The sequence below is a fragment of the Xenopus laevis genome, chromosome 7L, assembly GCF_017654675.1.
Source record: "Xenopus laevis strain J_2021 chromosome 7L, Xenopus_laevis_v10.1, whole genome shotgun sequence".
Lineage (NCBI taxonomy): Eukaryota > Metazoa > Chordata > Amphibia > Anura > Pipidae > Xenopus > Xenopus laevis.
The window spans coordinates 15778547-15806057 of record NC_054383.1 but is presented as its reverse complement, the minus strand read 5'-3'; the positions used below and the strand labels follow the sequence as shown (position 1 = coordinate 15806057).

The following is a 27511-nucleotide window of genomic DNA, read 5'->3' as shown; positions in this document are numbered from 1 at the left end:
GGCACAAGAACTGCAGAGGCACAACAACTAGAGAAGCACAACAACTAGAGAGGCTTAACAACTAGAGAAGCACAACAACTAGAGAGGCACAACAACTGGGGAGACACAACAACTAGGTAGACACAACAACTAAGAGGCACAACAACTAAAGAGGCACAGCAACTAGAGAAGCACAACAACTTGAAAGGCACAACAACTAAAGCTACACAGTAATAAGAGTGCTACTAACAACTTAATAGGCACAAAAGCTAGAGATACACATGAACTATAGCTAAAGACATACAACAAATAATGAGGCACAACAGCAGTTAGAATGACACACTAAAAATTTCAGTGAAAGACACACAGGAACCTAAAAAGTTTATAAAAAAAACTTTCTTTTGCACAATGATACTGAGCATCTTTCAGGACAGCTTTGCCCTCAGGAGATTTTATGGCAGGGACAGAAAGCATTTACCCTGGGCCTGCAGAACCAGAGAACTTAAAATATGCACTAAGTTCTGCTGCATTTTAATCTTCATCTGCTCTGATTCCGTGTGCCCCTTGGGACTGGCAGAGTCTCCAGCATGCCGGACAGGCAGGTATCATCACTTTGTGACTGTAAGGGATACATCTTTGAAATAATGAGCAAACACTAATGGAGCTATCTTCATTTCAATGGATATACACCAAAATGCTCTGGATGTTAAAGTGAATATACAGTATAACTGCATATTTAATGTAAGATGGTTTCCAGTGCTCTTCTGAGCACTTTTGCAATTTACAACAATCTTTTTTTTTTTTTTTTTTTTTAAGATTTCACGATTTTAGCAATTTGTACATTGCTAATATGTAACTTCAGCACCCTCTGCTGTTCTGTGTGGTGGGTACAGGAAGCATCTCCTGACACTTTTCTGCTCAGTTCTATTGTTCAGTGCGGCAGGGGAGGAATAACTGAGAAGTGAAGCATCAGGAGACACTTCCTGCCACAGTAAATTAAGCTTTTGTTCCCCACCTAGATAGAACAGCAGAGGACACTCCTGTTACACATTCATAACATTATGAAATCTAAAAAAAAAAATTTGTAAATTGCAAAAGTGCTCAGGATAAAACTCTGAGCAATTTCACATTAAAGGGATACTGTCATGGGAAAACATGTTTTTTTCAAAACGCATCAGTTAATAGTGCTACTCCAGCAGAATTCTGCACTGAAATCCATTTCTCAAAAGAGCAAACAGATTTTTTTATATTCAATTTTGAAATCTGACATGGGGCTAGACATTTTCTCAATTTCCCAGCTGCCCCAAGTCATGTGACTTGTGCCTGCACTTTAGGAGAGAAATGCTTTCTGGCAGGCTGCTGTTTTTCCTTCTCAATGAAACTGAATGTGTCTCAGTGGGACATGGGTTTTTACTATTGAGTGTTGTTCTTAGATCTACCAGGCAGCTGTTATCTTGTATTAGGGAGCTGTTATCTGGTTACCTTCCCATTGTTCTTTTGTTTGGCTGCTGGGGGGAAAAGGGAGGGGGGTGATATCACTCCAACTTGCAGTACAGCAGTAAAGAGTGATTGAAGGTTATCAGAGCACAAGTCACATGACTTGGGGCAGCTGGGAAATTGAAAATATGTCTAGCCCCATGTCAGATTTCAAAATTGAATATAAAAAAATCTGTTTGCTCTGAGAAATGGATTAAAGTGCCGAATTCTGCTGGAGCAGCACTATTAACTGATTCATTTTGGGAAAAAAAAATTTTCCCATGACAGTATCCCTTTAAGTTATAAGCTTCAGTATATGTCCCCCTTTTTTAAACGACGTCCTGTGTGCACAGACTAAGGCAAATATATGACATATCCAACATCAAATTCCATCAAGTATGTACTGTATAAGCTGCCATACAGTATATTGTCCAAGTGTTAAACGGTATCCACATTAATTAAGACATTTCCTGGAAGTACTAGTACTAATGATGTTCCCACCATCTGAAACTGAGTTTAATTTAAAGCTTCCAATTTTTGCCAGGGTTCTGTTATATAAAGGGTGGACAAGTGAACTGACAGTTAGTGGGGGCGGTGCTATAAAGAATGAGCAATGAATCTCATGAGTGACTAATTACAATGTGACACCTGCTCTACCTCCAATGAAGCAGAGAACAGCAACAACCGGTACTTTGTGGCAGGCCGTTAATTACAAAATAAATAAGAGTTGTTTATTTTGAAAGAATGACATTGCCTGTGGCTTTTCAAATAATGACCGTGGCACATGGATCTGCTGAATAATATATGTAAGGCGGCTGCCCACAAGTTTAGGGTGCCCTGTTCATTATGGAAGGTTGAACACCTACGACTAAGTAAAAAACGCGTAAGGTGGGTCAGTAAGTACTATTTTAATATGCTAATTTAATAAAAAAATTTACTTTTTGCAGATAGTAGTTCATGGGATAGTTTTGTTAAACGATTATTTGAGGAACTGGGGCTGAATCCTGGAACTCGTTTACCCTATGTGGACTGGCAAATTAAACTCCCCCCCCCTTATTAAGGGAATTGTTTCCTTTGTATTCATTATTGAAGGTTGGCAGGTTACATAGTTAAATCATGATGAAAAAAGACAAAGTGCATCAAGTTCAACCCTTCCAAATGAAAACCCAGCATCCATACACACACTCTCCATACTTTCACATAAATTCTATATACCCATATCTATACCAACTATAGAGTTTAGTATCACAATAGCCTTTGATATTATGTCTGTCGAAAAAAACATCCAAGCCATTCTTATAGTCATTAACTGAATCAGCATCACAACATCACCCGGCAGTGCATTCCACAACCTCACTGTCCTGACTGTGAAGAGCCCCCTACGTTGCTTCAAATGAAAGTTCTTTTCTTCTAGTCTAAAGGGGAGGCCTCTGGTACGGTGATCCACTTTATGGGTAAAAAGGTCCCCTGCTATTTGGCTATAATGTCCTCTAATGTACTTGTAAAGTGTAATCATGTCCCCCCACATGCGCCTTTTTTCCAGAGAAAACAACCCCAACCTTGACAGTCTCCCCTCATAATTTAAGTCTTCCCTCCCTCTAACCAGTTTAGTTGCACTTAGTCTCTGCACTCTCTCCAGCTCATTTATATCCCTCTTAAGGACTGGAGTCCAAAACTGCACTGCATACTCCAGATGAGGCCTCACCAGGGACCTATAAAGAGGCATAATTATGTTTTCATCCCTTGAGTTAATGCCCTTTTTTATGCAAGACAGAACTTTATTTGCTTTAGTAGCCACAGAATGACACTGCCCAGAATTAGACAACGTGTTATCTACAGACCCCAACACATTGCCATTTAGTGTATAACTTGCATTTATATTATTTTTGCCAAAGTGCATAACCTTGCATTTATCAACATTGAACCTCATTTTCCAGTTTGCTGCCCAGTTTTCCAACTTAGACAAATCACTGTGCAAAGTGGCAGCATCCTGCATGGAACCTATAGTTCTGCACAATTTTCCTCCGGCATTTGTAATGTATCACTATAAAGCTAACCTCTAAAATTAGAAATAATTGCCAAAACCAAAGAACCTAGTTCCTGGCGTTGTACATCAGCCTGTCCAGGTTAGCAGAGCTTTCACTTCATTCTGAAGCAGAACCCACCCTGCTCCGTATAAAAGGCAGGTTCCATGTATTCAAAGGGTCGGACCAGCAAAAAACACTTTCCGTGCTGCACATTCAAACTTTTTAATTCCAGCATTAATAAATGATGTACATGGGTCTATGGAATAAACGTGTAGAACCGGCTTTACCACATTTATATCATCCCTGTCTCTATCACACGATCATATATCATCTGCTGCAGAACCTCTTTCTTGAAGGTTCTCTAACACACATAGGAAGGTGATGGTAGACAAGAAGTTCTGCAGCAGCTGCAATGGAAATCCTCCACTGATTCAGCACTTTAAAAGATTAGACAAAAGGAACTAGGCACTGTCTGAGGAGTTGTTGTGAAACTGTAACCTTCCCTCCCAGCAGCTCCAGGAGTTGCAGTTGAAGAACAAGAGCTCTGGGATCAGAACTTGGACAGCTCCCCAAATCAAGAAACTGCAAATGGGTCAACGGCAGAAGAAGGTGCAGAAGAAGTTGCTTCTTCTCCTGGAGATCAATGGGCACCTCTGTATTACACTCAAGTATTACACTTAGCTACATAGCACCCCCGGCACCCACTTACCATCCTCCTTTTCATCGAAAACCGGTCTCTTGGATGAAGTGTTGGCTCCCATCCTTTTCCTCCACTTATTCCAGTGAAACATTTGGGCAGAGGTCGAGCTAGCATTCCCTATCCCGTGGCAACCCGAGGAGGAGAACCGCCAGTGCCTTTAGCCCACACCCTGCAGAGAGGAGGCAGATTCGCTCTTCTTTACGGACGATCGCTCGTAATCGCTCACATCCGCGCCTCCTTCATCCTGGTACCTGAGTCCGCTCAGCAGCAGGGCAGAGGTGGGCAGGGTGCGCTGGGAGGCTGTGGCTGCTGCATGTGGTGCCCGGCGCTTGCTGTCTGGAGCGGGGCTAAGCTACAACACTGGATGCGCTTCCAGCTACGGCGTTTAATTCTGATGGCTGAATGCTGAACGAGGCGTATTTACGCCACCTGCTGGCGCGACGAACAATTGCAGCCTGTATGGGAGAGAGCGTTCGCTGCTCAGTCTGAGCGTTTGTTTTCTAAATAAGGAAACAACTTAAAAATATATTATTAACATGAACAACTGATAAATATCTACTATGAACAACTTATTTGCAAATATAATGCTCTAAAAACTACCTGTCTTGTCTGGCCGCTTGTGGTTCTGACAATCCAAACAGTGTAATAGAAACCAGCTGCTCAAAGGGATCCTGTCTTTGGAAAACATGTTTTTTTCAAAACACATCAGTTAATAGTGCTACTCCAGCAGAATTCTGCATTGAAATCCATTTCTCAAAAGAGTAAACAGATTTTTTTATATTCAATTTGGAAATCTGACATGGGGCTAGACATTTTGTCAATTTCCCAGCTGCCCTGGTCACGTGACTTGTACCTGCACTTTAGGAGAGAAATGCTTTCTGCTGCTGTTTTTCCTTCTCAATGTAACTGAATGTGTCTCAGTGAGACATGGGTTTTTACTATTGAGTGTTGTTCTTAGATCTACCAGGCAGCTGTTATCTTGTGTTAGGGAGCTGCTATCTGGTTACCTTCCCATTGTTCTTTTGTTTGACTGCTGGGGGGGGGGGAAAGGGAGGGGGGTGATATCACTCCAACTTGCAGTACAGCAGTAAAGAGTGATTGAAGTTTATCAGAGCATAAGTCACATGACTTGGGGCAGCTGGGAAATTGACAATATGTCTAGCCCCATGTCAAATATTAAAATTGAATATTAAAAAATCTATTTGCTCTTTTGAGAAATGGATTTCAGTGCAGAATTCTGCTGGAGCAGCACTATTAACTGATTCATTTTGGAAAAAATTTTTTTTCCCATGACAGTATCCCTTTAAAGCAGAAGTAAAGCATAACTAAAGAAGTAGCTAGAAATGTTGTACATTATGTTTTGTGCTTCTGTAGCAGCCCAAGGCAACCACAGCGCTTTAGCAGTAAAGATACCCAACCAAACCATATGCTCCAGCTCTGCCACTTGCTGTAGCTGTAAGTATCTGGCAGCAAGCTGGGGAAATTTCTTGTGCGGTTAGTGGGAATCGACCGATCGCACATCTTACGATTTTTCGGCCGACATCTGTCAGGAAATTGATCGGTCAGGTCAAAAAATCTTTATCGGTCCCAGTGCAATCTATCTATGTTTGCAGGGCCAAGCAGGCAGCTCCCCTTTGTTTTCCTGGCAAATTGGTCTTTTTAGTTGATGGTCAATTCGTACGATCGTTCCGAGAAAATCGTGGCGTCACGATGAGGATCGGATCTTTTAAAAATCTCTAGATCTATGGCCAGCTTAATGCTGCCACCCTAAGCCCTGACCCTTGGGTGCATATATAGTAAATATGGCCCACTGGTAGCACTCACATAACAGGCAATGAGAGAAGGACACAGACAGAGAATTTTTTAGTATGAAGTGCTTAGCTTAAAGGGATGGTTCACCTTTGAGTTAACTTCAGTATGTTATAGAATGGCATATTTTAAGCAACTTTTCAATTGGCCTTCATTTTTTCTTTTTTTATACTTTTTGAATTATTTGCCTTCTTCTTCTGACCCTTTCCAGCTTTCAAATGGGGGGTCACTGGCCCCCATCTAAAAACAAATGCACAGTAAGGCTACACGTTTATTGTTATGACTACTTTTTATTGCTCGTTTTTCTATTCAGACCCTCTCCTATTCATATTCCAGTCTCTTATTAAAATCAACACATGGTTGCTAGGGTACTTTGGACCCTAGCAACCAGATTGCTGACATTGCAAACTGGAGAGCTGCTGAATAAGAAGCAAAATAACTCAAACACCACAAATAGTAAAAAATGAAAAAACAATTGCAAGTTTTCTCCGAATATGACGCTCTACATCATACTAAAAGTCAATTTAAAGGTGAACCACCCCTTTAACTTTAATTTAACTGAATTCAAAGCATTGGATATAGTAGGACATGTACTGTACATGTGTAATTAAGTGCTTTACCTGCATTTAAGGTGTGAGAAATGCACTATTGGGTGCCTTTCAGAGTAAATTTTGGCCCATTCAGTCTTCTGTAACTTGTCCCAAAGGTGCCACTGGCACGAAGGGCATTTTTTTGTGGCCTTACAGTAAAGCTCTTCCCACAGGTACTTAATGGGGTTGAGGTTTGAAGACTGTGCCTTCCAGTCCAACTAAAACGTTATGTTTATTCTCCAAATAGGTTTAAGATTAGAAGTATGCTGCTTCAGATCCCCGCTGGCCACAGGGGATGACATGATGTTGCTGGTGATATTTCTGGGCAATTCCAGACAATGGTGCCATTCACCATAACCTCCTCCACTGAGTGACTCCACGTTGTATTACATTTTTGGTTCCTTATTCTATCAGACCATAACCAGCCCACTAGGCAGAAAGAGCTGAACAGTACTGGCCTCTACAATCAATAAACTGGCTCTGATACTCAATCACAAATCTCAGTTGCAACTCCTTGCAACCCTAGATCAGTCATTTAAAAGGTTAGTTCACATTTAAAGGGGTTGTTTATCTTTAAATTAAATTTTAGTATGATGCAGAGAGTGATATTCTGTGGCTAAATACAATTTCTTTTCATTTTTTTATTATTTGCCGAGTTATTTAGCTTTTTATTCAGCAGTTTTCCAGTTTGCTGTTTCAGCAGCCTGTTTGCTAGGGTCCGAATTACCCCAGCAACCATTCATTCATTTGCATGGACGATGAATAGGAGAGGCCTGAATAGAAAGATGAGGAATAAAAAAGAGCAATAACAATACATATATAGCTTTACAGAGGAGTTGTTCTTAAGAAGGGGTCAGTGACCCCCATTTGAAAACTGGTAACAGTCAGTAGAAGAAAGCAAATAATTCAAAAACTATAAAAAAGAAAAAAATGAAGGCCAATTGAAAAGTTGCTTAGAATTAGCCATTCTATAACATACTAAAAGTTATCTTAAAGTGGACCTGTCACCCAGACATAAAAAGTATCTATAATAAATGTCCTTTTCAAATTAAACCTAAATTACTTTTTTTACTAAATCATTCATAGCTGTTGTAAACTCATTTAAAAATCTCAGCTGTCAATCAAATATTGTCTGCCCCTCCTCTATGCCTTAGGCATAGAGGCGGGGCAGACAGTTACTTTCACTTTCCATTCAGCACTTACTAGATGTAACTGCTCTCCCCACATTCCCCCGTTCTCTACCCCGTTTAATTGTGTAACAATTGCATACCTCCCAACTGTCCCTTTTTCGGAGAGACAGTCCCTCTTTTGACTGCTCAACCCGCAGTCCCTCATTTGTACTGGAAAATCCCTCTTTTCTCTGCACTGAACAGCCGGAAAAAGAAACAAAGTTTCTCACTTAATTGGCTTTTAGCAGAGAGCCCAGAACAACTAACAGGTGCAAATAAGATACTTTGTAACAATTTTGAGACACAAAAACACAGTTTAGATAAGGAGAAATATTTTCAAACTTTCATAACCTGCCAAATTTTGTAAAACAAACATGGTAATTAGGGGGTGTGGCCACAGAAAGGGTGTGGTCAAAAAATTGCTGCGCTATGTGCGGAAAAAAAAATTTTGTCCCTCTTTTTACTTCCAAAATGTTGGGAGGTATGCAATTGCATGGGAATGGACATCAGGTCCACAGATGATGCAAGGCTTGTCTTTAGTCCAAATATGATTTTTCTTCAGCACACCACTTACCTTTTTCAGGGAGCATCCACTCCCAATCTTGAATAACAGGATATGAAGCACACCATCCTCAGGCTTTGCCTTTAAAACATTTTATTACAGCGGAATTTCACACTGAAATAAAATGTTTTAAAGGCCAGGCTTGTCTTTAGAACAGTGTCAACAAAATAGCCCCTGCCTGCTTGCTATAATTATTAATTCCCAGATGGAAGGATACAAGATTTAAATGATTTTTACAGTGTAATTAAAGTTCATTTAGCTTGAAAAACATGATAAAATAGGATCTGGAATTATTTTCTTGGGTCCCCTTTAAATGTAAACCACCTCTTTACAATTTTTTTTCCCTTCCAATTCTGCCCTTTGCTATCAACTGGTATTCTGCTGATAAAACACAGTGCGCTCATTTACACTGCTGCCCTATTCGTGTTTTCGTTGAGTTTCTGACCCATTATTCTCTAGCGTTGGATAAATAAAAGCAGATGGCTATGGCTAGGGTGACTGAAGTCTGGCACTGTTTCTTCTCGAGCAACACAAACGTTAATATTGCATTGAGTGTTAAGCATATACATCTGGGAAGATGAACCTGCAGTTCTCCATCTGAAACCGACATAATTGCCCCACTGAATCTAATTTATTTCAGTGTTTTTATTCTCCTATAAAACACAGTGTGGGAGTAACGGAACACACACTCATATAGATGAGCACGTCAGCGGCTTCACCCATGTTTGGCCAGAGGCCTATTAGGTTGACGTTTCCTTGACATTTCTTGGCACATCTTACCCATGTTGAGGTCAGTGTCAGCTCACAGCACAGAAGGCTCCCATCTTGCATGTGAAATGCAGAAAGCATAAATCAAGGGCTTTCCAAATGAGACAATGTCAGAGAGAGCTGAAGCCTGAGCACTGGAGGAAAACACTGACTAGTGTGTGAGTAGAGCAGAAAGGAGATGGTCAAGAAGCAGAAAAGAGAAGGGGGAACTGTCATTGAAGATTCTGTGAGCTGATGCTCTTGGGCAATCAGTATATATCACCCCCCCCATAAAAAACACCACTGAAAAAATTGGTCCATAGACACCCAGTTTCACAGCACCCTCTTGTGTCTGGTCACCCAGTTCCACTGTTGCTTCCTGTGCATAAAGAAGAACAAAAGGCGGAATCACTGGGGGTCTCTTACTTCTTACACAGGGCCTGCACTTCCTTTAAAAACTGCACCGGGCAGGATTATTTTCCTGTGAGCACCACGGTGCTTTGATATGCCAGGCATTCCCTGAGCCTATTAAAACGGGGACAGAAATTGTTGTTCTGAGCAGGCCCAGATTTGTGGAAAGGCCACCAAGGCCCAGGCCTAGGGCGGCAGGATTTTAGGGGCGGCATGCTACCCAACCACACCCACATTGATTCAGAAACAATGGGGAAGCTCAGGAGATATGATAGTTTTTAAAATTTCCTGTGCACCAATCCCCATTGCTCTGGTTCCGATGATGAAAATTTGATTGAATAAAAGGGAGGGGAGGGGGCAACAAACGACAGCAGGCCTAGGGGCACCTGCTATGTAAATCTGGCCCTGGTTCTGAGTGTGAATGTGCTCATCCAGGGAGGTGCGGGGGATGCCCAGGACATTAAAACAATATGGGGGGAAAGCACTCACAGGAATGTTCCCAGGGCAAGTGCATTTTTTGGAAGAAGAGGAGCAAAGGCCTGGAAAAGGAAATATGCAACTAGAATCTCTAGGGGTGTCTCAACAACTTGCCACCCCACAGTGATTCTACCTTTTGTTCTCTAGTACCATCCATTGTACCTTCCTGTACTTTAGTTCCCACTGCTAATATACCTCTAGCCTGAGCACCTACTGTACTTCCACTGTACCTTCTGTAAGCACCCAACTTCCATTGTACTTACCCTATTGTCTGCCTGATGTATTATGTGTGTATGCATGTATTGAATGTATTGCAATATATGGACAAACAAAAAGGAAAGGGCTTAATTAGTAGATTAATGCAGAAAATGTTTCAATGTCCTCAATGTAAAGATATGGGACCTGTTATCCAGAATGCTTGGGACCTGTGGGTTTTCCAGATAATGGATCTTTCTGGAATTTCGGTCTCAGAAAGATGGGGGGCCAGGCTAATCAAGAAAGTGTGGCGTGGCCGGGCCCCCCTTACTCTCTGGGCCCCCTACAATTCTCCCCCCTGTCCCCCCCTGATGGCTGCCCGGTGGAGCAGGCACCCAATGAAGGTAAACTTCCACCAGGCAATAGTTCAAAGTGAAATGAGTTTATTGTGTCCACAGCCTGACGCGTTTCATGTCATAAACACTTAATCATAGGCTGAGCAAAATAATCCTCCAAATAGAATCCCAGTTTATCTGTTTAAATCTGGCTCAATGACCTCTGTCCCTGCAGCTGGAGTTGGAAACAGTAAAAGGGATGTAAAGGCAAAAATAAAATCCAATACAAATCTCTATACAGTCGCCGACTGCTCTACAGGGAAACAAACAAAGCTGCTTGAGTTCTGCATGGCTGGGAAGTAAGGCGGGGGCTCCCCCTGCTGTTCATAAGTAAATTGTTTCCCTGCAGAGCATTTAGGGACTGTCTGACACTTCCCATCCACAGCAGTAAATGAAGGGAGACTTTCACTGCATACATTCAGGTTTCTTATAAAAACGGTAGACATTTTTAATCAAAGTGTATTGGAGATAGGTTTCTTTTTCATTGAAGAAAGTAAAAATGGGATTTTATTTTTTTGCCTTTACAGGCCCTTTACGTTATTCTCCTTTTTATTAATCCCAGAACACGCAAGGCATGGTGGGAATTGAAACCTTGGCTGGATGAGACTACCAATATGACGTTTCAGTGAAATAAGAAGTCAGAGAAAGCCTTATAAAGCCCTTTAATTCTGGCGTTACGGATATCAAATTCAGTTTGAATAAATACCTGAATGAACAAGTGCCTTATAATCCTGGCGCTGCACATAGGAGAGGAACAGAAGTTGCTTTTCTTTCTTCTAACCACAGTTTTCTGTTTATTTTGTGTTTCTGCCGGGCGTGTGATTGGCATTCTACATGCAAAACAAACAAAAAATGCACATACGTTATTATGTCAGCAGCATAAAGTAAACTCGCTGCAGAAATGGAAGAGGAGGCAGCAAAGCAGAAACAATAAAGCTGTGAATAAAAGAGACTGTATTAACTATAGCTCAGAGGAGAACAGATGGGTCAGCAAGACCTTGCCTTCCCATAATGCATTGTTAGAAAATCTATTCTTCTACCAAATTCATATTTAGCTGTCATCTGAAGAGTACATTGCTTCCTGACTTTCAGCTCATCTTGGAAAGAACAAAGAGGAGAGGTGAATATATAACTCTCGTATTTTTTCTGTTCACTTGTACAAAGGTGCTAAAAGAGAGAAAAAGCAAGGATTAACCATAGGGTCCCATTGCAAGCCCCCTTCCGCTGTCCCCAACCAAACCTTGGAGACCTACCAGAAAGACCCTGCAAATGCAGAGCAGCGCATTTGGTGACTGCCATGTCTGGCTGGTCGTGTTCCTGTCCCCTGCATTTTGGCTGCAATGGAGAGAAGGGAACAGGAAGTGAGGCGACCAGACATGGCAGCCACCATTCCCACTGCACTGCAACTTCCAAACAGATATGGGGGAGCAGGGCTGTTCTGAGAGGACCTTCTAGGGTGCAGTTGGGGACAGAGGAATTGTGCCTGAACAGGGGCCTTATAGTTAATGTGTGGGTTTCATTCTCTTTTAAAGGTCACCTATCACAGAAATTGTGTGTTCATGCAAATCTCCAACTCTGGATGGGGGAAATAATAGTATATTTTAGAAATAAGTGCCCCTGCTGTGCATTGTGCCTTCTGCATCGGGAGCTCCTTCCCAGTGCAGATGGCCATGCTGGGACACATGCATAATGAACAAGTGAGCTAAATATGCGCATGAGTTGCCCAATACCCGTGTAATTCGTATATTGAGTGAGCTGCGACACTTGCTTGTTATGCGCATGTGTGAGCCCCAGCATGGACGCCCTCCACACTGGAATTGAGCTTTTGATGCAGAGGACATAGCACTCATTGGGGACCGATTTTGGAAAAAATAATATAGCTTCCCCCATCCAAGTTAAATCTTTAAAAAGCTGGCAGGGAGTTGTTTCCTTTGTCTTACTAAGCTTCCTTAGCTCACTTACTCTAAATAATCCAGTTAAAGTTAATGACATTAGTCTTATATTAGACAACAGAGAAAAGCCAATCCAATGTTTTCTGTTTCCCAAATCTGCGCACTGACAGTCACGGGATCAGCTCATCACTAGTGATGGGCCAATTTATTAGTCGACCATGGATTTGCTGCAAATTTCCGGATTTTCTTTGCTCGACAAAAAAATTGTCACTCGCAAAATTCTTGCACGTCAAAATTATTCGAATGCCCATTGACTTTAATCCGTTTCGGCAAAAGAGTTGGGCGTGTAAAAATTGTTGTGTGCATAAAAATTATTCGGACACCCGGTGACTTTAATGCATTTAGATAAAAGAGTCGCAAATTTCTCTGCTAAGCAAAACAGGACAGATTCACCCATCACTACTCATCGGCACACACTTTGGAATTTGACGGAAACACTAAAGTACTCATTTTTGGTCCCGAAATCCTCTGTGTGTGTGTGTGCTGACAGGCTGATCCCGTGCCATTATCCTAAGGGCTCAGAATTCCCCAGTGATGGAAAAAAATGGCTTTTATAGAGAATTTCATATAATTGTCCTCTGAATGATCTGCTGTAGAGTATTCTAGACTCTCAGTCATAAAGTGTGGCAGAACTACTGCTTTGTAAGACTTCTTAACGTCCTTATTGAAGTTAACCATTCACATGACTGACGCTAAGCTCTCATTTCACCCAGTGGCACGGAGCTGGAAATCATAAGTTCCCCTGAGAGTTCCATCGCCTGCCTTGTATATATGTGCAAAGATTAATCATGTCCTCTACAAAGCACGTCCTGCTGCACTGATTTCTGACTCCCGCAGGATGGTCTTATATAATAAATCCTGTAAAGGAGAAAGATGTGCACGGCACGTGGATAGATTCCAAATGGGTCAGAGAAAGAAAATGGCACAGCCGAGCATGCTCTTTTTATTATAGCAAAGTCACTTGGGAAATGGTGCCCTTCACATTGAACATAGCCCTAGAAATCAGTTTAGAGCTGGTATGTTTGTGAATGCATTCCCTTTTAAGCTATAATTAATTTCAGTATTTTCATTTCTATCTTTAGGAAAATTTACCCCATTCATGAGATGGGTTTATTGCCTGTTTATTTCCCCGAAACATGCAGCAAAATACATAGAATTACTAAGTTGATTGATCTCTGCTCTAAATTGTTGCATACATATGGACACACATCTCTCTGCAAAGAGGAAGAAAGTACAGAAACTCATTATACAAAGGCTTCTCTGTGAACGTGGGCAACATTGTAACACCCTGCCATTTCTGGACCCCTTCATTAGGGTGGGTTCTAGGCTTAGTTTGCCTGTTGGGTAATCTAGACATGGGCAGACCGACATCCCTATGATTTTCAGTTGAAACAAAGCAATATTTTGAATGAAAACCTGATATTTTGTGGAGACTTTCTTTTTTCTTGTGATGTTAATTGTTAATCCACTGTCATGGCTGCCGTTACATTTTGGCACACCTCCACCTCATGTGAACATAAATCATTTATTTATTACCTGCTTGTATGGTATGTGAGGGCCCACCTATGTAATCTTTGCCCTGGGCCTACAGGTACCATACAGCAGCCCCGACACACACCCAAACTGGCATCTAAAGTGATAAACTTTTTAGTCTGTGGAGGGACATTGAAATGTATTTTGTCAGTTCTGGTGCAGAGATGAGTTTGTCACTGAAGGTGTTGTGGCTTATTTGGCACCCTACATTTCCAATGTCAGCACCCCAAGTTCTATTTGCTCCTCTATCCATATCACGCCATTGTTAGGGTTGCCACCTCACCCATATCAGGTCCAGACTGGCAATCTGTGGATTCTGGTAAATGCCAGGGGGCTGCTGTAAGATGCCATTGACAATCACTATTTAGTGGGCTGGCAGGGGGCCATTTGGGCATCTATGTACAGCCCTAGGCAACCTGGCAGGTCGCCGCACCTAATAGGCGTGCTCACACAATGGACGCATACACCGGTCAGATCGCAAGAGTGGACCGGACTAGGGGTAGGAAGCAGAGACAGGAGGAGGTCCATTAATCATTATCCGAATTTATCACATTAGACCAAATCTGCACAGGGTTCCCCCCCCCTTATTTATTAATACATTTTCCTAAAAATGTCCTGTGTGGGAAAAAAAACCACAAAAAATTTTACAAATTTTCCACACGAAAACTCAGACTTTTTCAGACTTTTTGCCTGAAAACCACAAATCTTTGGATTATTGCACGAAACCCAGTTTATATACAACCTCAGCAGTTCCGAGATGCCGGATTTTCGGATTCAGCCTTTTTCCATCCTCGGGGTATAATAAATCCTGAAAAAGTTCAAATTTTATAGTAAAAAAAACACAAATTGTTCAAGTTTTTGGCATTCGGACAATAAATAACCCCCTTAGTGTCTGGCGCTGCCCCAACTTTGTACCTTAGGCATACCTCCCAACTGTCCCATTTGAGCGGGACAGTCCCGCTTTTGACAGCTCAACCAGCTGTCACGGATTTGTACTGATAAGTCCCGAGTTTCTCTTTGATCTGCTGCACTGAACAGCCAGAAACAAAGTTTCTAACTTAATTGGGTCTTGGCAGACAGCCCAGAATAGATACTTAACATACTTTTGTAACAGTTTGATAAGATAAGAACGAAGACTCACAAATTAAAGAGCAATTCACCTTCATTTGTAAAACTGTAATAACATATAAAAACCACAGAAATGTGTTCAAACTTTCATAACCTGTCAAATTATGTAAACTGAATATGGTAATTAGGGGGTTTGGCACAAAAATGGGCATGTCCAAAAAAATTTGGGGCTCTACTTGAGCTAAATCTTTTTGTGCCTCTTTCTGTTTCCTAAATTTTGGGAGGTATGCCTTAAGCACGTGCCTACTCTGCCTAACCCTAGTTCCGGCCCTGTCTATGTACATTAAAGAGGATGAAAAGCCAAAAAACATTATTGCATCTACAGCTTCTAAACCTAAAAAGAAGCATATTTGCAATGTACTTGTATTAGATCTTGTGCGACTGAATTCAGTTTGCCCCTCATCCCCCAGTGAATTCAGCTGAACGAGATGGTTATTTTATAGAAACTGTTTTGACTTTCTAATAGAAGTACATTGCTAACTACAGACATGGTTGCCACCTTTTAGTTCTGGCTCCCACCGGCGGGTGACAGAGGGTGGGGACGGGCCAGAGAGGGGCGGGGTTATGACATATCGGGGGTGGGGTTATGGAGTTTCGCCAGTTAGGGACTGCAGCCCTTCGATTAGGTGAGCGGGGGAGAGGGGCGGGCCAGCAGCGGAACCAAAAGGATAATAAATTTACAGGCTAATACATTGAATGTAAATTTGTAATACCGGCCCCGGCTGGTATTTTACCAGTTAGGCTGATGGAATACCAGGCAGGCGGCAACCCTAACTTCAGAGGAAGCAGACCCTGCAACTGCAGAGGGGGGGGGCAGGAGCTATAAGGGCCCCATGAGGCTCTAATTCATATACAATTTCAATAAATATTGCTAAAACAAGTCAATATCTAGACATTTTGGGGCCTGAAAAATAATTTGCTGTGGCCCAGTAATAGCTTGTTACACTATTGATTGCAAATATGCTTCTCTTTAGGTTTAGAAGCTATAGATGCAATATTGTGTGTGTCTTTACATCCCCTTTAAATGTCAGGGCCTATTTTGAATCCCAGTCCAGACCTAACCCCTCGTAGGGCCCTTACACACAGGCGGTTTTACCTGCGCTCCCTTGCGTTGCGATTTCTTCCGTTCAGCCGCAGGGGAGCGTAGGAGTAGACGCAGTCAATTATTTTAAAGGGGGCTGTACTCACACAGATGCATGTAAGTGGCAAACGCAGGTGGGGTGCAGCATTTTTTTTGCATTTCACCTGCGTGCGGTGCAAAAATAAAGACTTTTTGTACTACTTAAAATTTGGGCTCCTGGATTCTACTGGCTGATTGATTTTGGCGTTCTGGAGTGGTGCCTGCTGCTATTCAAGTTTTGTATGTTGCTCTCCTTTGCTGAAAGTCTGGGGCATGAGCACCCAGACCCACAGTGGAAAGCGGTAAGCTTGCCCCTTTATTCAAAGAATTCATGCTTCCTATGGCTTTAATTTTATGAATGCGGCGCATACATCAGTCTGTGTGAGTACAGCCCCATTGACAATAATTGAGTGCGTGCAGTGTCGGACTGGGGGCCCCCAGGGGCCCCCCACACCATCCCCCCCCCCAGTCGTAAAGTCCTCAGTCTCTGCTAGGGTTGCCACCTTTTAATAAAAGTTCCACCGGCTGGTGGAGGGGTGGAAACAAAGGGGCAGGTCGCGACTTTAAAGGGGCGGGCCATGACAGCAAAAGGGGTGGGGACACGGCATGTGATTGGCTGGGGAGGATCGTGATATCAAGGGGGCGGAGCCTCAGCACTGCAATCAACAAGAAGCCGGCAAAAAAGGTGGGTGGGCAGGCCAGGCCACGGGCTTTTGTTAGGTGTATTACAAATTTACCCGCAGCTACATTGCCGGTAAATTTGTAATACCGGCCCCAGCCTTGGCAGGTGTTTTACTGGCTAGGCCGGTAAAATACCGCCGGGTGGCAACCTTAGTCTCTGCACTCCTCCTGTGCGCTCACCTCTCACTCTAGCGCGTGCATGTGCATCTCTTTCAATCGGTGTCAGTGTCAAGGAGGTAAGGAGAGGCAGTTGCAGGGAGCAGGTCTGGGTCAATGGGGCCCACCGGGTTTTTTCCCGGCTTCCTGCCGCTAGGGTTGCCACCTTTTCTGGAGAAAAATACCGGCCTTCCTATATATTTATCTTTTTTCCCTATTAATAACATTGGGATCAACCATCATATTTATCGGCCAGGCAAGCAAAATACTGGCCAGATGGCAACCCTACCTGCCGACCCAGTCTGACCCCGAGTGCGTCTACTCCTGTGCTCCACTGCGGCTGAACAGAAGAAATCGTAACGCAGGAGAGAGCAGGTAAAACAGCCCGTGTGTAAGAGCCCTAATAAACAGCCACATAGTTGAATTCACAGCCCACGTGGCTAATTATCAATTAAAAGCCTGTTGCAGATTTGCTAATACAAGCTGTGGGCTGACTATAATGTGGCTGGTATTACAGGGGGTGAGACTCTGAGGTGGGAGCCCTAGCCTGGGTCATGATGGCCTATACCAGAAATTACCACCAACTCTTTTTGTCTCCACTATTTTATGTTCGTTTCAGAGCCCTTTTTACCCACATAGCACAATCCCACACCATTCTATTGGCAAAAGCCTGAAATCATCGTCCTACACTGAGAATATTCTCCATTTCTGAAGGATGATTGTATCAAGGGGCCGGGCTCTTTCCCACAACAAAGAAAAACCTGCTGTATTTACAGTGAACCCTGCTGAGGGCAAAGTGCTTCAGGGTTCCTACATGTATTTCCCCTGACAAACAAGACTGAGGCACCAGCGTTCCGCTTTTCTGAGAGTTTGGGCCCTGCGGGAACCTGTAACAGCCTGTCGGTTGCCTTAGCAACGCGTTGTTGTGCCTGTAGGATGCGATGGAGTAGCGCTGTGTGGAAGGCAGAAAAGCCGACTTGGAGGGAGCCCGGTTGGAATGGACAGACTGTTTGTCTTGGCACTAAAAAGAGGGCGAGCAGCGCCCTACAAGGTATATCGTGTGCTCTAAACTCATGTACCAGTATAAAGCAGTGCCCAGCTGGAGCAGGACGTAGAGAAGAGGAGGAGGAGGTCACCTTCATAGCAAACTATATAGTCTTGTATTATTAGCATGTCAGACTTCTCCATTTACACAAGCAAAATACATCTGTGATAATAGTCACTGCTTATTACATGATCTTATTCATATGTAACCAGATTCTCCCTCTTTTTTCCCTTAGCGGCAACACACACCTAAATATTATTTAAAGGGTTGGTTTACCTTTGGCTAATTCTAAGCAATCATGAGACTTGTTCTTCTGACTCTTTCCAGTTCTCAAATGGCGGTCACTGACCCCATCTTAAAGAACAAATGCTCTGTAAGGCGACACATGAATTGTTATTGCTACTTTTTATTACTCATTTATCTATCCAGGCCTCTCCTATTCATATTCCAGTCTCTTATTCAAATCAATGCATGGTTGCTAGGGTAATATGGACCCTAGCAACCGAATTGCTGAAATTGCCAACTGCAGAGCTGGTGAATAAAAAGCTAGTTAACTCAAAAGCAAATAGAAAAAAGGCTGGCACATTCCGGACCACATCCACAGGTTGATGCAGTAAAATAGTATTTATTTATGCAAAAAACCATCACAACAAAAGCCTTACGTGTTTCGTGCCTTAGAGGCACTTAATCATAGGCTAAACAAACATTACAACATGTGGTCATATTTAAATGAAAAAGAACCAATCACCACCATGTATTCACCTCCCAATTAGAAGAAGGGGCAGTAGTTGGAAACGGACCAATCAGACACATGTTTAGAAAGGCCAATCCAAAACATGATAATAAATAGGGTATATCTAACAATGTATACATATCTATCTATCTATCTATCTATCTATCTATCTATCTATCTATCTATCTATCTATCTATCTATCTATCTATCTATCTATATATATAATCATGTTTTGGATTGGTCTTTCTAAACATGTGTTTGATTGTTCCGTTTCCAACTACTGCCCCTTCTTCTAATTGGCAGGTGAATACAAGGTGGTGATTGGTTCTTTTTAATTTAAATATGATCACATGTTGTAATGTTTGTTTACCCTACTTATTTTTTTACTGCATCAACTTGTGGAGTGTGGTTCAGAATGTGCCAGCATTTCTTTGCTATTTGCATTTCTTTGCCTCCCTGAGCTGAAAGTCTGTGGCTTGAGCACCTGAACCCCCCATTGATTTGGGTAAGTCTACCCCAATTTACACTATGTTCGACACTGAATGCCCTTTTTTTTGTAAATCATTTTTTGTGTAATTAACTTAAAACCCACAAATAATAAAAAACAAACACCAGTTGCAAATTGTCTCAGAATATCACTCTCTAAACAATACTAAAACATAATTCAAAGATGAACAACCCATTTAATAGGCTCATTTCTGATTCTTGAATAATTTATTCTAAAGTAAAACAATGTCTTTTATTGTTCTTTGGTTTCTAGGAATTACTCTGTTTATAGCACCTGACTCAGACATTATTGAGTAAACATCAAATAGAAGACATGCTTTGCAAAGCAGTAAACACCAATAAAATCAAAGTCATCGACAGCCAAACTGATGTTATAAAGAATTCTGAGCAACCAGAAAACCCTTATAGTTTACCGTCTTCTGCTTTATCTAATACACTGGACCTCAGTAAGAGAAAACTTTGTCATCTCCATGAAGATCTATATAAAGACACCCCTTTCATACAGGTAAGTTGATGAATGATGCTTCAGTTGTGTGTTTTATTACGATAAAGTCTATCCCTGATAGTAGATTAAAACCTTAAGGTGGGAGTGGAAGCATTTATTATAGGGATGCACCGAATCCACTATTTTGGTTTCGGCCGAATCCCCGAATCCTCCGTGAAAGATTCGGCCGAATACCGAACCGAATCCAAACCCTAATTTGCATATGTTAATTAGGGGTGGGAAGGGGAAAACATTTTTTACTTCCTTGGTCTCTGACAAAAAGTCGCGCTTTTTCCCTCCCAGCCCCTCATTTGCATGTGCAAATTAGAATTCGGGTTCGGCCGGGCAGAAGGATTTGGCCGAATCCGAATCCTGCTGAAAAAGGCTGAATCCCAAACCGAATCCTGGATTCGGTGCATCCCTAATTTATTATGATGCATAGGGCTGCTGTATTTTGGAAGCAGTTCAGCAGCCCTAAGAACTTAAGCAAACTAAATAAGAATACCTTGGTCTAGGAAATTAGTTTACCTTGAAATAATATTAATATTCACAGTTTTTAAACTTTCTTACAGAAACCTTTAGATACATTTAGGGACAGATTTATTAAGGACCAAGATTTCAAGGTTATTTTTTTGGTCAACAAATCTATTTTTTCAAGTTCAGAAAAACTAAATTGTTAAAAAAAAAAAAATCAAATCTTTCGAGATTTATTATTCCCCAACCCTGGAAGTAGCTCACATCTGAAAATACACCATCTAAAACCTGTCAAGGTCATGTAGGAGTCCATGGCAGAGGTCTCTTGAACCATTTAAAGATGTTAATAGCCTTCATGTTCATCTTCATGAGTTTTTTCGGAGGGATTTGCATGACAATTCGATCAATTCGTGTTTTTTTTTATGGAGAACTCTTATCAGTTCTAGTTTTCAGGTTGTTAACCCTGAACTTGCTGGTTCGAGTCTTTTCCATTTGTGTTTTTTCCTTAAGATACCATTGGAGTTGTGAGTTCATTTGAGGTGTAAAAAAACTTTAAAATTAGAGTCAGCTGCAAATCTTTGTGCTCAATTCTGGCATCACAGTGCAAGCCATGGGGCAAAGAGTACCCATTAGTTGGTAAATAAGGCCCAGTGCCTTTTTCCATAGTAGATTAGAGCATAATGTACCTTCATCAGTGTAATGGATAAATCCTCTGCAGCGTAAAAATAAATGGGCAGTGTGTGGTTTTAGCCAAAGCAATGCTTTCATTATATCACTGTTACTGGATATATTTGCTCCATTTGGTTGTGTTCCATTGCCTTGCAAGAAATGCAGTTTGATAAATATAAAAACAGTTTCTTTAGTTAAAACTAGATAAATGCATTGCTTTCTTGCAAAATAATTTTTATTTAACCTGTTTATATTTCTTTTCTTTATAGAATATCCATTTAGAATGGAATGCACTCTCCTCGGTTCCTGAGAACCTTTTTATAAAACTGCCATGTTTAATTTGGTTAGATCTTCGGTATAACCAGATCACAAGTTTGCCTGCTACCATCGGAGAACACAGGTACAGAGCTACACTATTAAAGTGATATCGATTTAAATAGATAATGTCTGTTTCCAGAAAATCCACTGCTTTTCAAATTTACATTATTAGAGGGTATGGAGGGAATTCTATGCAGCGTCTTAAAGGGGTGGTTCACCTTTCAGTTAGCTTTTATTATATTATAGAATGGCCAATTCTAAGCAAATTTTCAATTGGTCTTCATTATTTATTTTTATAGTTTTTTAATTATTTGCCTTTTTCTTCTGACTGTTTCCATCTTTTAAAAGGGGGTCACTGACGCCATCTAAAAACAAATGCTCTGTAATGCTACATATTTATTGTTATTGCTTCTTTTTATTCAGATCTTCCCCAATTAATTTTACAGTCTCTTATTCAAATCAGTGCATGGATGCTAGGTTAATTTGGACCCTAGCAACCAGACTGCTTGACTAGCAATCTGGAGAGCTGTTGAGTAAAAGCTAAATAACTCAAAAATCACAAATAATAAATATGAAAAACAATCGAAAATTGCCTCAGAATATCACTGCCTACATCATACTAAAAGTTAACTCAAAGGTGAACCACACCTTTAAATAGGAAGTAGTGTTCTGGCTATTATGTCACTCCAGCCTTTATACATTACATTTTTGGCTAATTAACTATATTAGAAACATTTTTTATTTTGTGGGCTATCTGTTTAGCCAGTTTTTATTTTCATGCTGAAAAATTCCTTTAAAAATAGCTGAAAGCTGGTAGGTAGAAAAGAAAGTTCTCAACAAAGCTAAGTGAAGTATATATTGTGGAGTGCATGTGGGCTGGACATATAAAGCCATGAGACAGAAGCTAGTGGCCTGTGTGCAGTAAAGCAAACAAATAATTATTTCATCCTCCTCCTTTTTTCCATCTCAAGGTCCATTCCCATTCTAAGCAATAGTTATAATGTGACATGCATGCATAGTTCTAAGCTTATGCACCCATTATTCTTCCGCCACTCAACTAATATCTTTAATATATTAAAATGACTAGCATTATACGATGATGGTATCATAAAGCATTGTGTGTGAAAGCAAATTGATTATATTATTGTTTCTTCTTTTGGAAAGGCAACTGAAGTACCTACTTTTGGAGGGTAATCCATTAAAGGCTCTTCCTGTTGAACTTGGTAAGTAAGTGCAATAAATGACTGCCAATTACCCTTTTTCCATAGAAACGTTCTTTCAATTACACTAAACATTGAGAATTATGCAGAGGGATTTTATAGTGGAAGCGTTGGTGTGATCCAGTCAGTATAAATCATGAATGAGTAATGTTTCTGTGGAGGCATACTTTTTATTGTGAAGAGGATATATTGTCTATCAGTATAATCTGCCTCTGTGTGCTGTATAGTGCTCACACAGTATTTGTGAGTAATGTTTAAACTATTTTGCCTATATTTCCCCTTTAATACATTCTATCTGATATATTTCCCCTTAAATATAATCTACCTGATATATTTCCCCTTTAAAGGAAAACCATACCCCCAAAATGAATACTTAAGCAACAGATAGTTTATATCAAATTGAATGACATATTAAAGAATCTTACCAAACTGGAATATATATTTACATAAATATTGCCCTTTTACATCTCTTGCCTTGAACCACCATTTCGTGACTCTATCTGTGCTGCCTCAGAGATCACCTGACCAGAAATACTACAACACTAACTGTAACAGGAAGAAGTGAGGAAGCAAAAGGCAGAACTCTGTCTGTTAATTGGCTCATGTGACCTTACATGTGGTTTGTATGTGTGCAAAGTGAATCTTATGATCTCAGGGGACGGCCCTTATTTTTTAAAATGGCAATTTTCTATTTATGATTACCCAATGGCACATACTACTAAAAAAGTATATTATTATGATAATGGTTAATTTACATGAAGCAGGGTTTTACACATGAGCTATTTTACTCAGTATCTTTTAATAGAGACCTACATTGTTTTGGGGGTATAGTTTTCCTTTAATATAATCTACTTGATATAGTTCCCTTAAATATAATATACCTGATATATTGCCCCTTTAATATAATCTACTTGATATAGTTCCCCTTAAATATAATCTGCCAGATATATTTCCCTTTTAATATAATCTACCTGATATATTTCCCCATGGCGATATTCTCCAAACAGTTGAGCACTGATATAATTTTGTTACATAAATGATTAATTAGGGGTTTAATGACATTTATCATATCCAGTGCAGCTTGGCATTTTGGGTAAAGGCTATTTTTATCATAATTAATGGATGACTTAATCAAACCTGATGCCTGAAATTTGTATGTTTGTTTACTAACCTCTGTGGTCAGTGTATGATTGGTGAAAATTTCATCATACAGCAGGGCAACAATACAAATTAGACTTCTATTTCCTAAATAATATAGTGAATAAAGTACCCCCTCTTGTAAAATATAAGGTTATTATAAGTTACCGAGGAGTTTCATGACCATATAAAAACACGAGGCTGAAGGCCAAGTGTTTTTATACAGGTCATGGAACTCCGAGGTAACTTCTAATATCCTCATATTTTGCAACTGGGGGTACTTTATTTATTATAATACACAAGTTCCAGTGAGTCATATGACAGAAATGACATCAGAACTCACCGTTTATAACTGATGACATCAGAACTCACCGTTTATAAGGATATAATTTACAAGATATTCATAGCTTTTCTGTATTATAAATATATATAATGTGTACAAACACCAAGGGTCAAATTTCGAAGTAATGGGAGTATATTTGAACTCCCATAACTTTGAAATTCGAATAAAAAAACACCAACTGAAATGTTTTTAAAACATCGAAGTTTATTTTTTTGCAATTAAATAAGCTGTATTAGATTGTTCAAAATCGAAGTAAGATCGAATTCGTTCAAAAGTATTTAAAAAAAAAAAAACATATGGGTTCTAGGAGGTCTCCCATAGGCTAAAACAGCAATTCAGCAGGTTTTAGATGGTGAATGGTCAAAGTTTTAAAGAGACAGTACATGATAAATTTCGATATTCGAATTTTCACACATTTTTTTTCAAATTGAATTTGGACTATTCCCTAATTGAAGTACACAAAAATAGCTCGAAATTCAAATTTTTTTTACTTCTGATTTTCACTTCGACCCGTGATAAATCTGCCCCCAAAAGTCTTACCTGCACTCCACAATTTACCCCCATGTGCCGTATTCAAATAATTCCATGAAGAACAGGTGCCCACCAGGAACTCTTTTCATAAAATAAAAATATTCCTTTGTTTGTTACAGTTCAAAAGTTATTTTAGGCGAATGTTTCTGTCTCCACCCAAGACCTTTATCAAGACCCTGATATAGTAGTTGAGGTTGAAAAAAAGACATTTAAGTTAACCTTATTATGTAGTGCTATATAAAAAAGATGGATGGATACATACATACATACATACATACATACATACATACATACATACATACAATTAGTCAAAATATCTTAAAAATGCTGTACATTTTCTTTAAAATCGATTTTTCTCACCCTTCTAGTTGCTCACCATAAACGTAAGTAATCTAATGGTAGGCTCCAACCCCTTGTAACAGTAGGTACCATTATAGAACTCTTTCAAACACTTTTATAATCCCAATTAAGACACTCAAAGATGCATGCCAAGTCCATTTGCTGAGAGGTGACTGTTGACGGCTGCATTCTCCCTACTTGCTGTAGGTTGTTAAGATTAATTGCAGCCATTTTTCAGTGCTGCTGAGCATGAATGTTTGGTAATGCATTGTGGCAATTGTAGTCGAGTGTACACAACCTCACTAATGGCTGCTTATCTGCATCTCATTCATACTGTGACTGTGTTACAATATTGTCTGCTCTTTGTTTTGGGAAGGCTGAGCGGTTACTTTGCAGCAGTTTGAAAGGCTACGAGTGAGTTATATAACACGGAACTTGCTTTCAATGGGGTGTAATGACTCAAGCCCCTTTAGCTTTCCTTCTCAAAATCCAAACAAAATTACACTGTGCTGTACAAGGCAATGAAATTGCACAAGATTACTGCTGATTACTCATATATACCCATAATATTCACAATTCAAAGCTTTTTTTTTTTTTATCAGTGAACTGGAGGAAGCATTCCTTCTTGTTAAAGGACAAGTACACCTATTTATATAACGCAGGTCCCCTCCAGAGACCTCCCTCTCCTCTCATGAGCCGCACTACAGTGGACCTCCAATACTGCCTTGTTTGCCATAACTGTTAAAGGACCAGTAACAGCAAAAAAATTTGTTAGTATGCTACGAAAAAAAAGACAACAACACATATTAAACCTAAAGTCGCTAAGTCTTTATTAAGCAATAAATGAGGCAAATTGGAGAATTTTTTTTAGAAAATGTTTGCTGTTTTTGGTCCTTTAATAAAACCCAGAATAGCACAGCAAGGACATCAGCTGCCATCTCTAGGTTTTACCAATTGAAATACCAAGCCCACGATATTTCAAAAACAACAGAAATCTGAAAATTTTAACATTTCAAATAGCCTAAGAATATTTCTGCCTACATTATACTACAACTTTATTGTAAGGTGAACAAGAGCTTAAAGGAAAACTAAACACAAAAAAATGAATATGGTACAAAAAGGCATATTCTACATCCTGAACTTATTGCACCAGCCTAAAGTTTCAGCTTGTCAATAGCAGCAATGATCCAGGACTTCAAACTTGTCACAGGGGGTCACCATCTTGGAAAGTATCTGTGACACTCACATGCTCAGTGGGCTCTGAGCAGCTGTTGAGAAGCTAAGCTTAGGAATCGTCACTAAAAATGACGATTCCTAAGAAAATGAGGTTGGTCTGTAATATAAGCTGATGCTACAGGGCTGATTATTAAATTCTGATGCTAATTGCACTGGTTTCTGTGCTGCCATGTAGTAATTATCTGTATTAATAACTTATCAGCCTTATATTGTGACATTTCTATGTGTACTGTATATTGTGAGTGGATCCCTAAGCTCAGTAAGTGACAGCAGCACAGAGCATGTGCAGTGAATCAGCAGAAAAGAAGATGGGGAGCTACTGGGGCATCTTTGGAGACACAGATCTTTACTGTTAAAAGGCTGTGGTTGCCTTGAAGCCCAAAACATCATGTGAAACTTTTCTGCCTACTGCTTTAGTTAAGCATTAGTTCTCCTTTAAATATGAATGAAGTAAAAGTATGAAGAATTTACTGCTAAATACATGTACCTGTACTGCTTTATAGGCACTAAAAAAACACACTGAATTTCTGTATTAAATCAGGTGATCTGCCTACATTGAAAGCGTTAAATCTAAGAAACTGTCCTCTTGAGTTTCCTCCCGAAGATGTTGTACACAAAGGACTTGAATCGATTTTATCATTTTTGCGACAAGCAAGAAGAGGAATCCTGTGCTCTGAAGCAGCTGAGGCAGGTACAGTATGGCTGCACTGTATTGTCTTTGTATGTAATACAACTTTATGCAGGTCACCACTGTTCTCTATTGAGACCACAAAACTCCTCCCGGCAATGAAACCGTACTCTGCGCAACACTAAAACAATTCAGGGACTAGTCCGATTGCCATTTTGGAGTCAGGAAGGAATTTTTTCCCCCTCTGAGGCAAATTGGAGAGGCTTCAGATGGGGTTTTTTGCCTTCCTCTGGATCAACTGCAGTTAGTCAGGTTAAAAAAAGTTAAAAGGTTGAACTTGATGGACGTGTCTTTTTTCAACCTAACTTACTATGTTACTAATTTATATGTATCCTATTTATCATTAGGCTTCACACTGGGAGACACAATTATCAAAGGTCGAATTTCGAATTTTATGTGAGTTTTTTTAAAACTCCCCAAAACTCCCATAAATTCTAAATTCGACCAATCAAACTTTATTATTAATCAAATTTTTTAACCTCGGACAAATGGGAACGACCTTGAAAATTCGAATCGAAATTGATCAAGCTCAATTCGAGTTTTTTTGCTGCACATATCTCCAAATTGATCCCTGGACCTCTCCCATTGACTTAAACAGCAATTTGGTAGGTTTTAGGTGGCGAATAGTCGAATTAGAGTTCTTAAAGGCCCAGAGTATGATAAATCTCGAAAATTAATT

General features: G+C 40.3%; 2 protein-coding genes across 5 annotated transcripts in view; one reads left to right on the top strand and one right to left on the bottom strand.

Moving 5' to 3' along the window:
* Window positions 1-4731, bottom strand: part of LOC108696109 (serine/threonine-protein kinase 32C) — a 163766-nt gene extending 159035 nt beyond the window's left edge. Inside the window, exon 1 of the mRNA XM_018225162.2 lies at window positions 4192-4731. Coding sequence (XP_018080651.2) covers window positions 4192-4273 — 82 coding nt within the window. The 5' untranslated portion in view covers window positions 4274-4731. The remainder of the gene's footprint in view (window positions 1-4191) is intronic.
* A 12136-nt stretch (window positions 4732-16867) lies between these two features.
* Window positions 16868-27511, top strand: part of LOC108696108 (leucine-rich repeat-containing protein 27) — a 31830-nt gene continuing 21186 nt past the window's right edge. The window contains exons 1-5 of one of the 4 annotated variants that reach the window (XM_018225160.2): window positions 16868-16955; window positions 19647-19898; window positions 21290-21420; window positions 22503-22561; window positions 26686-26835. In XM_018225160.2, the coding sequence (XP_018080649.1) occupies window positions 19707-19898; window positions 21290-21420; window positions 22503-22561; window positions 26686-26835 (532 nt within the window). In that variant the 5' untranslated portion in view covers window positions 16868-16955; window positions 19647-19706. Of the gene's footprint in view, window positions 16956-17344; window positions 17483-17594; window positions 18159-19237; window positions 19392-19646; window positions 19899-21289; window positions 21421-22502; window positions 22562-26685; window positions 26836-27511 lie in introns of those variants that run through there. The other 3 variants (XM_018225161.2, XM_018225158.2, XM_018225159.2) reach the window with 3 other exon arrangements.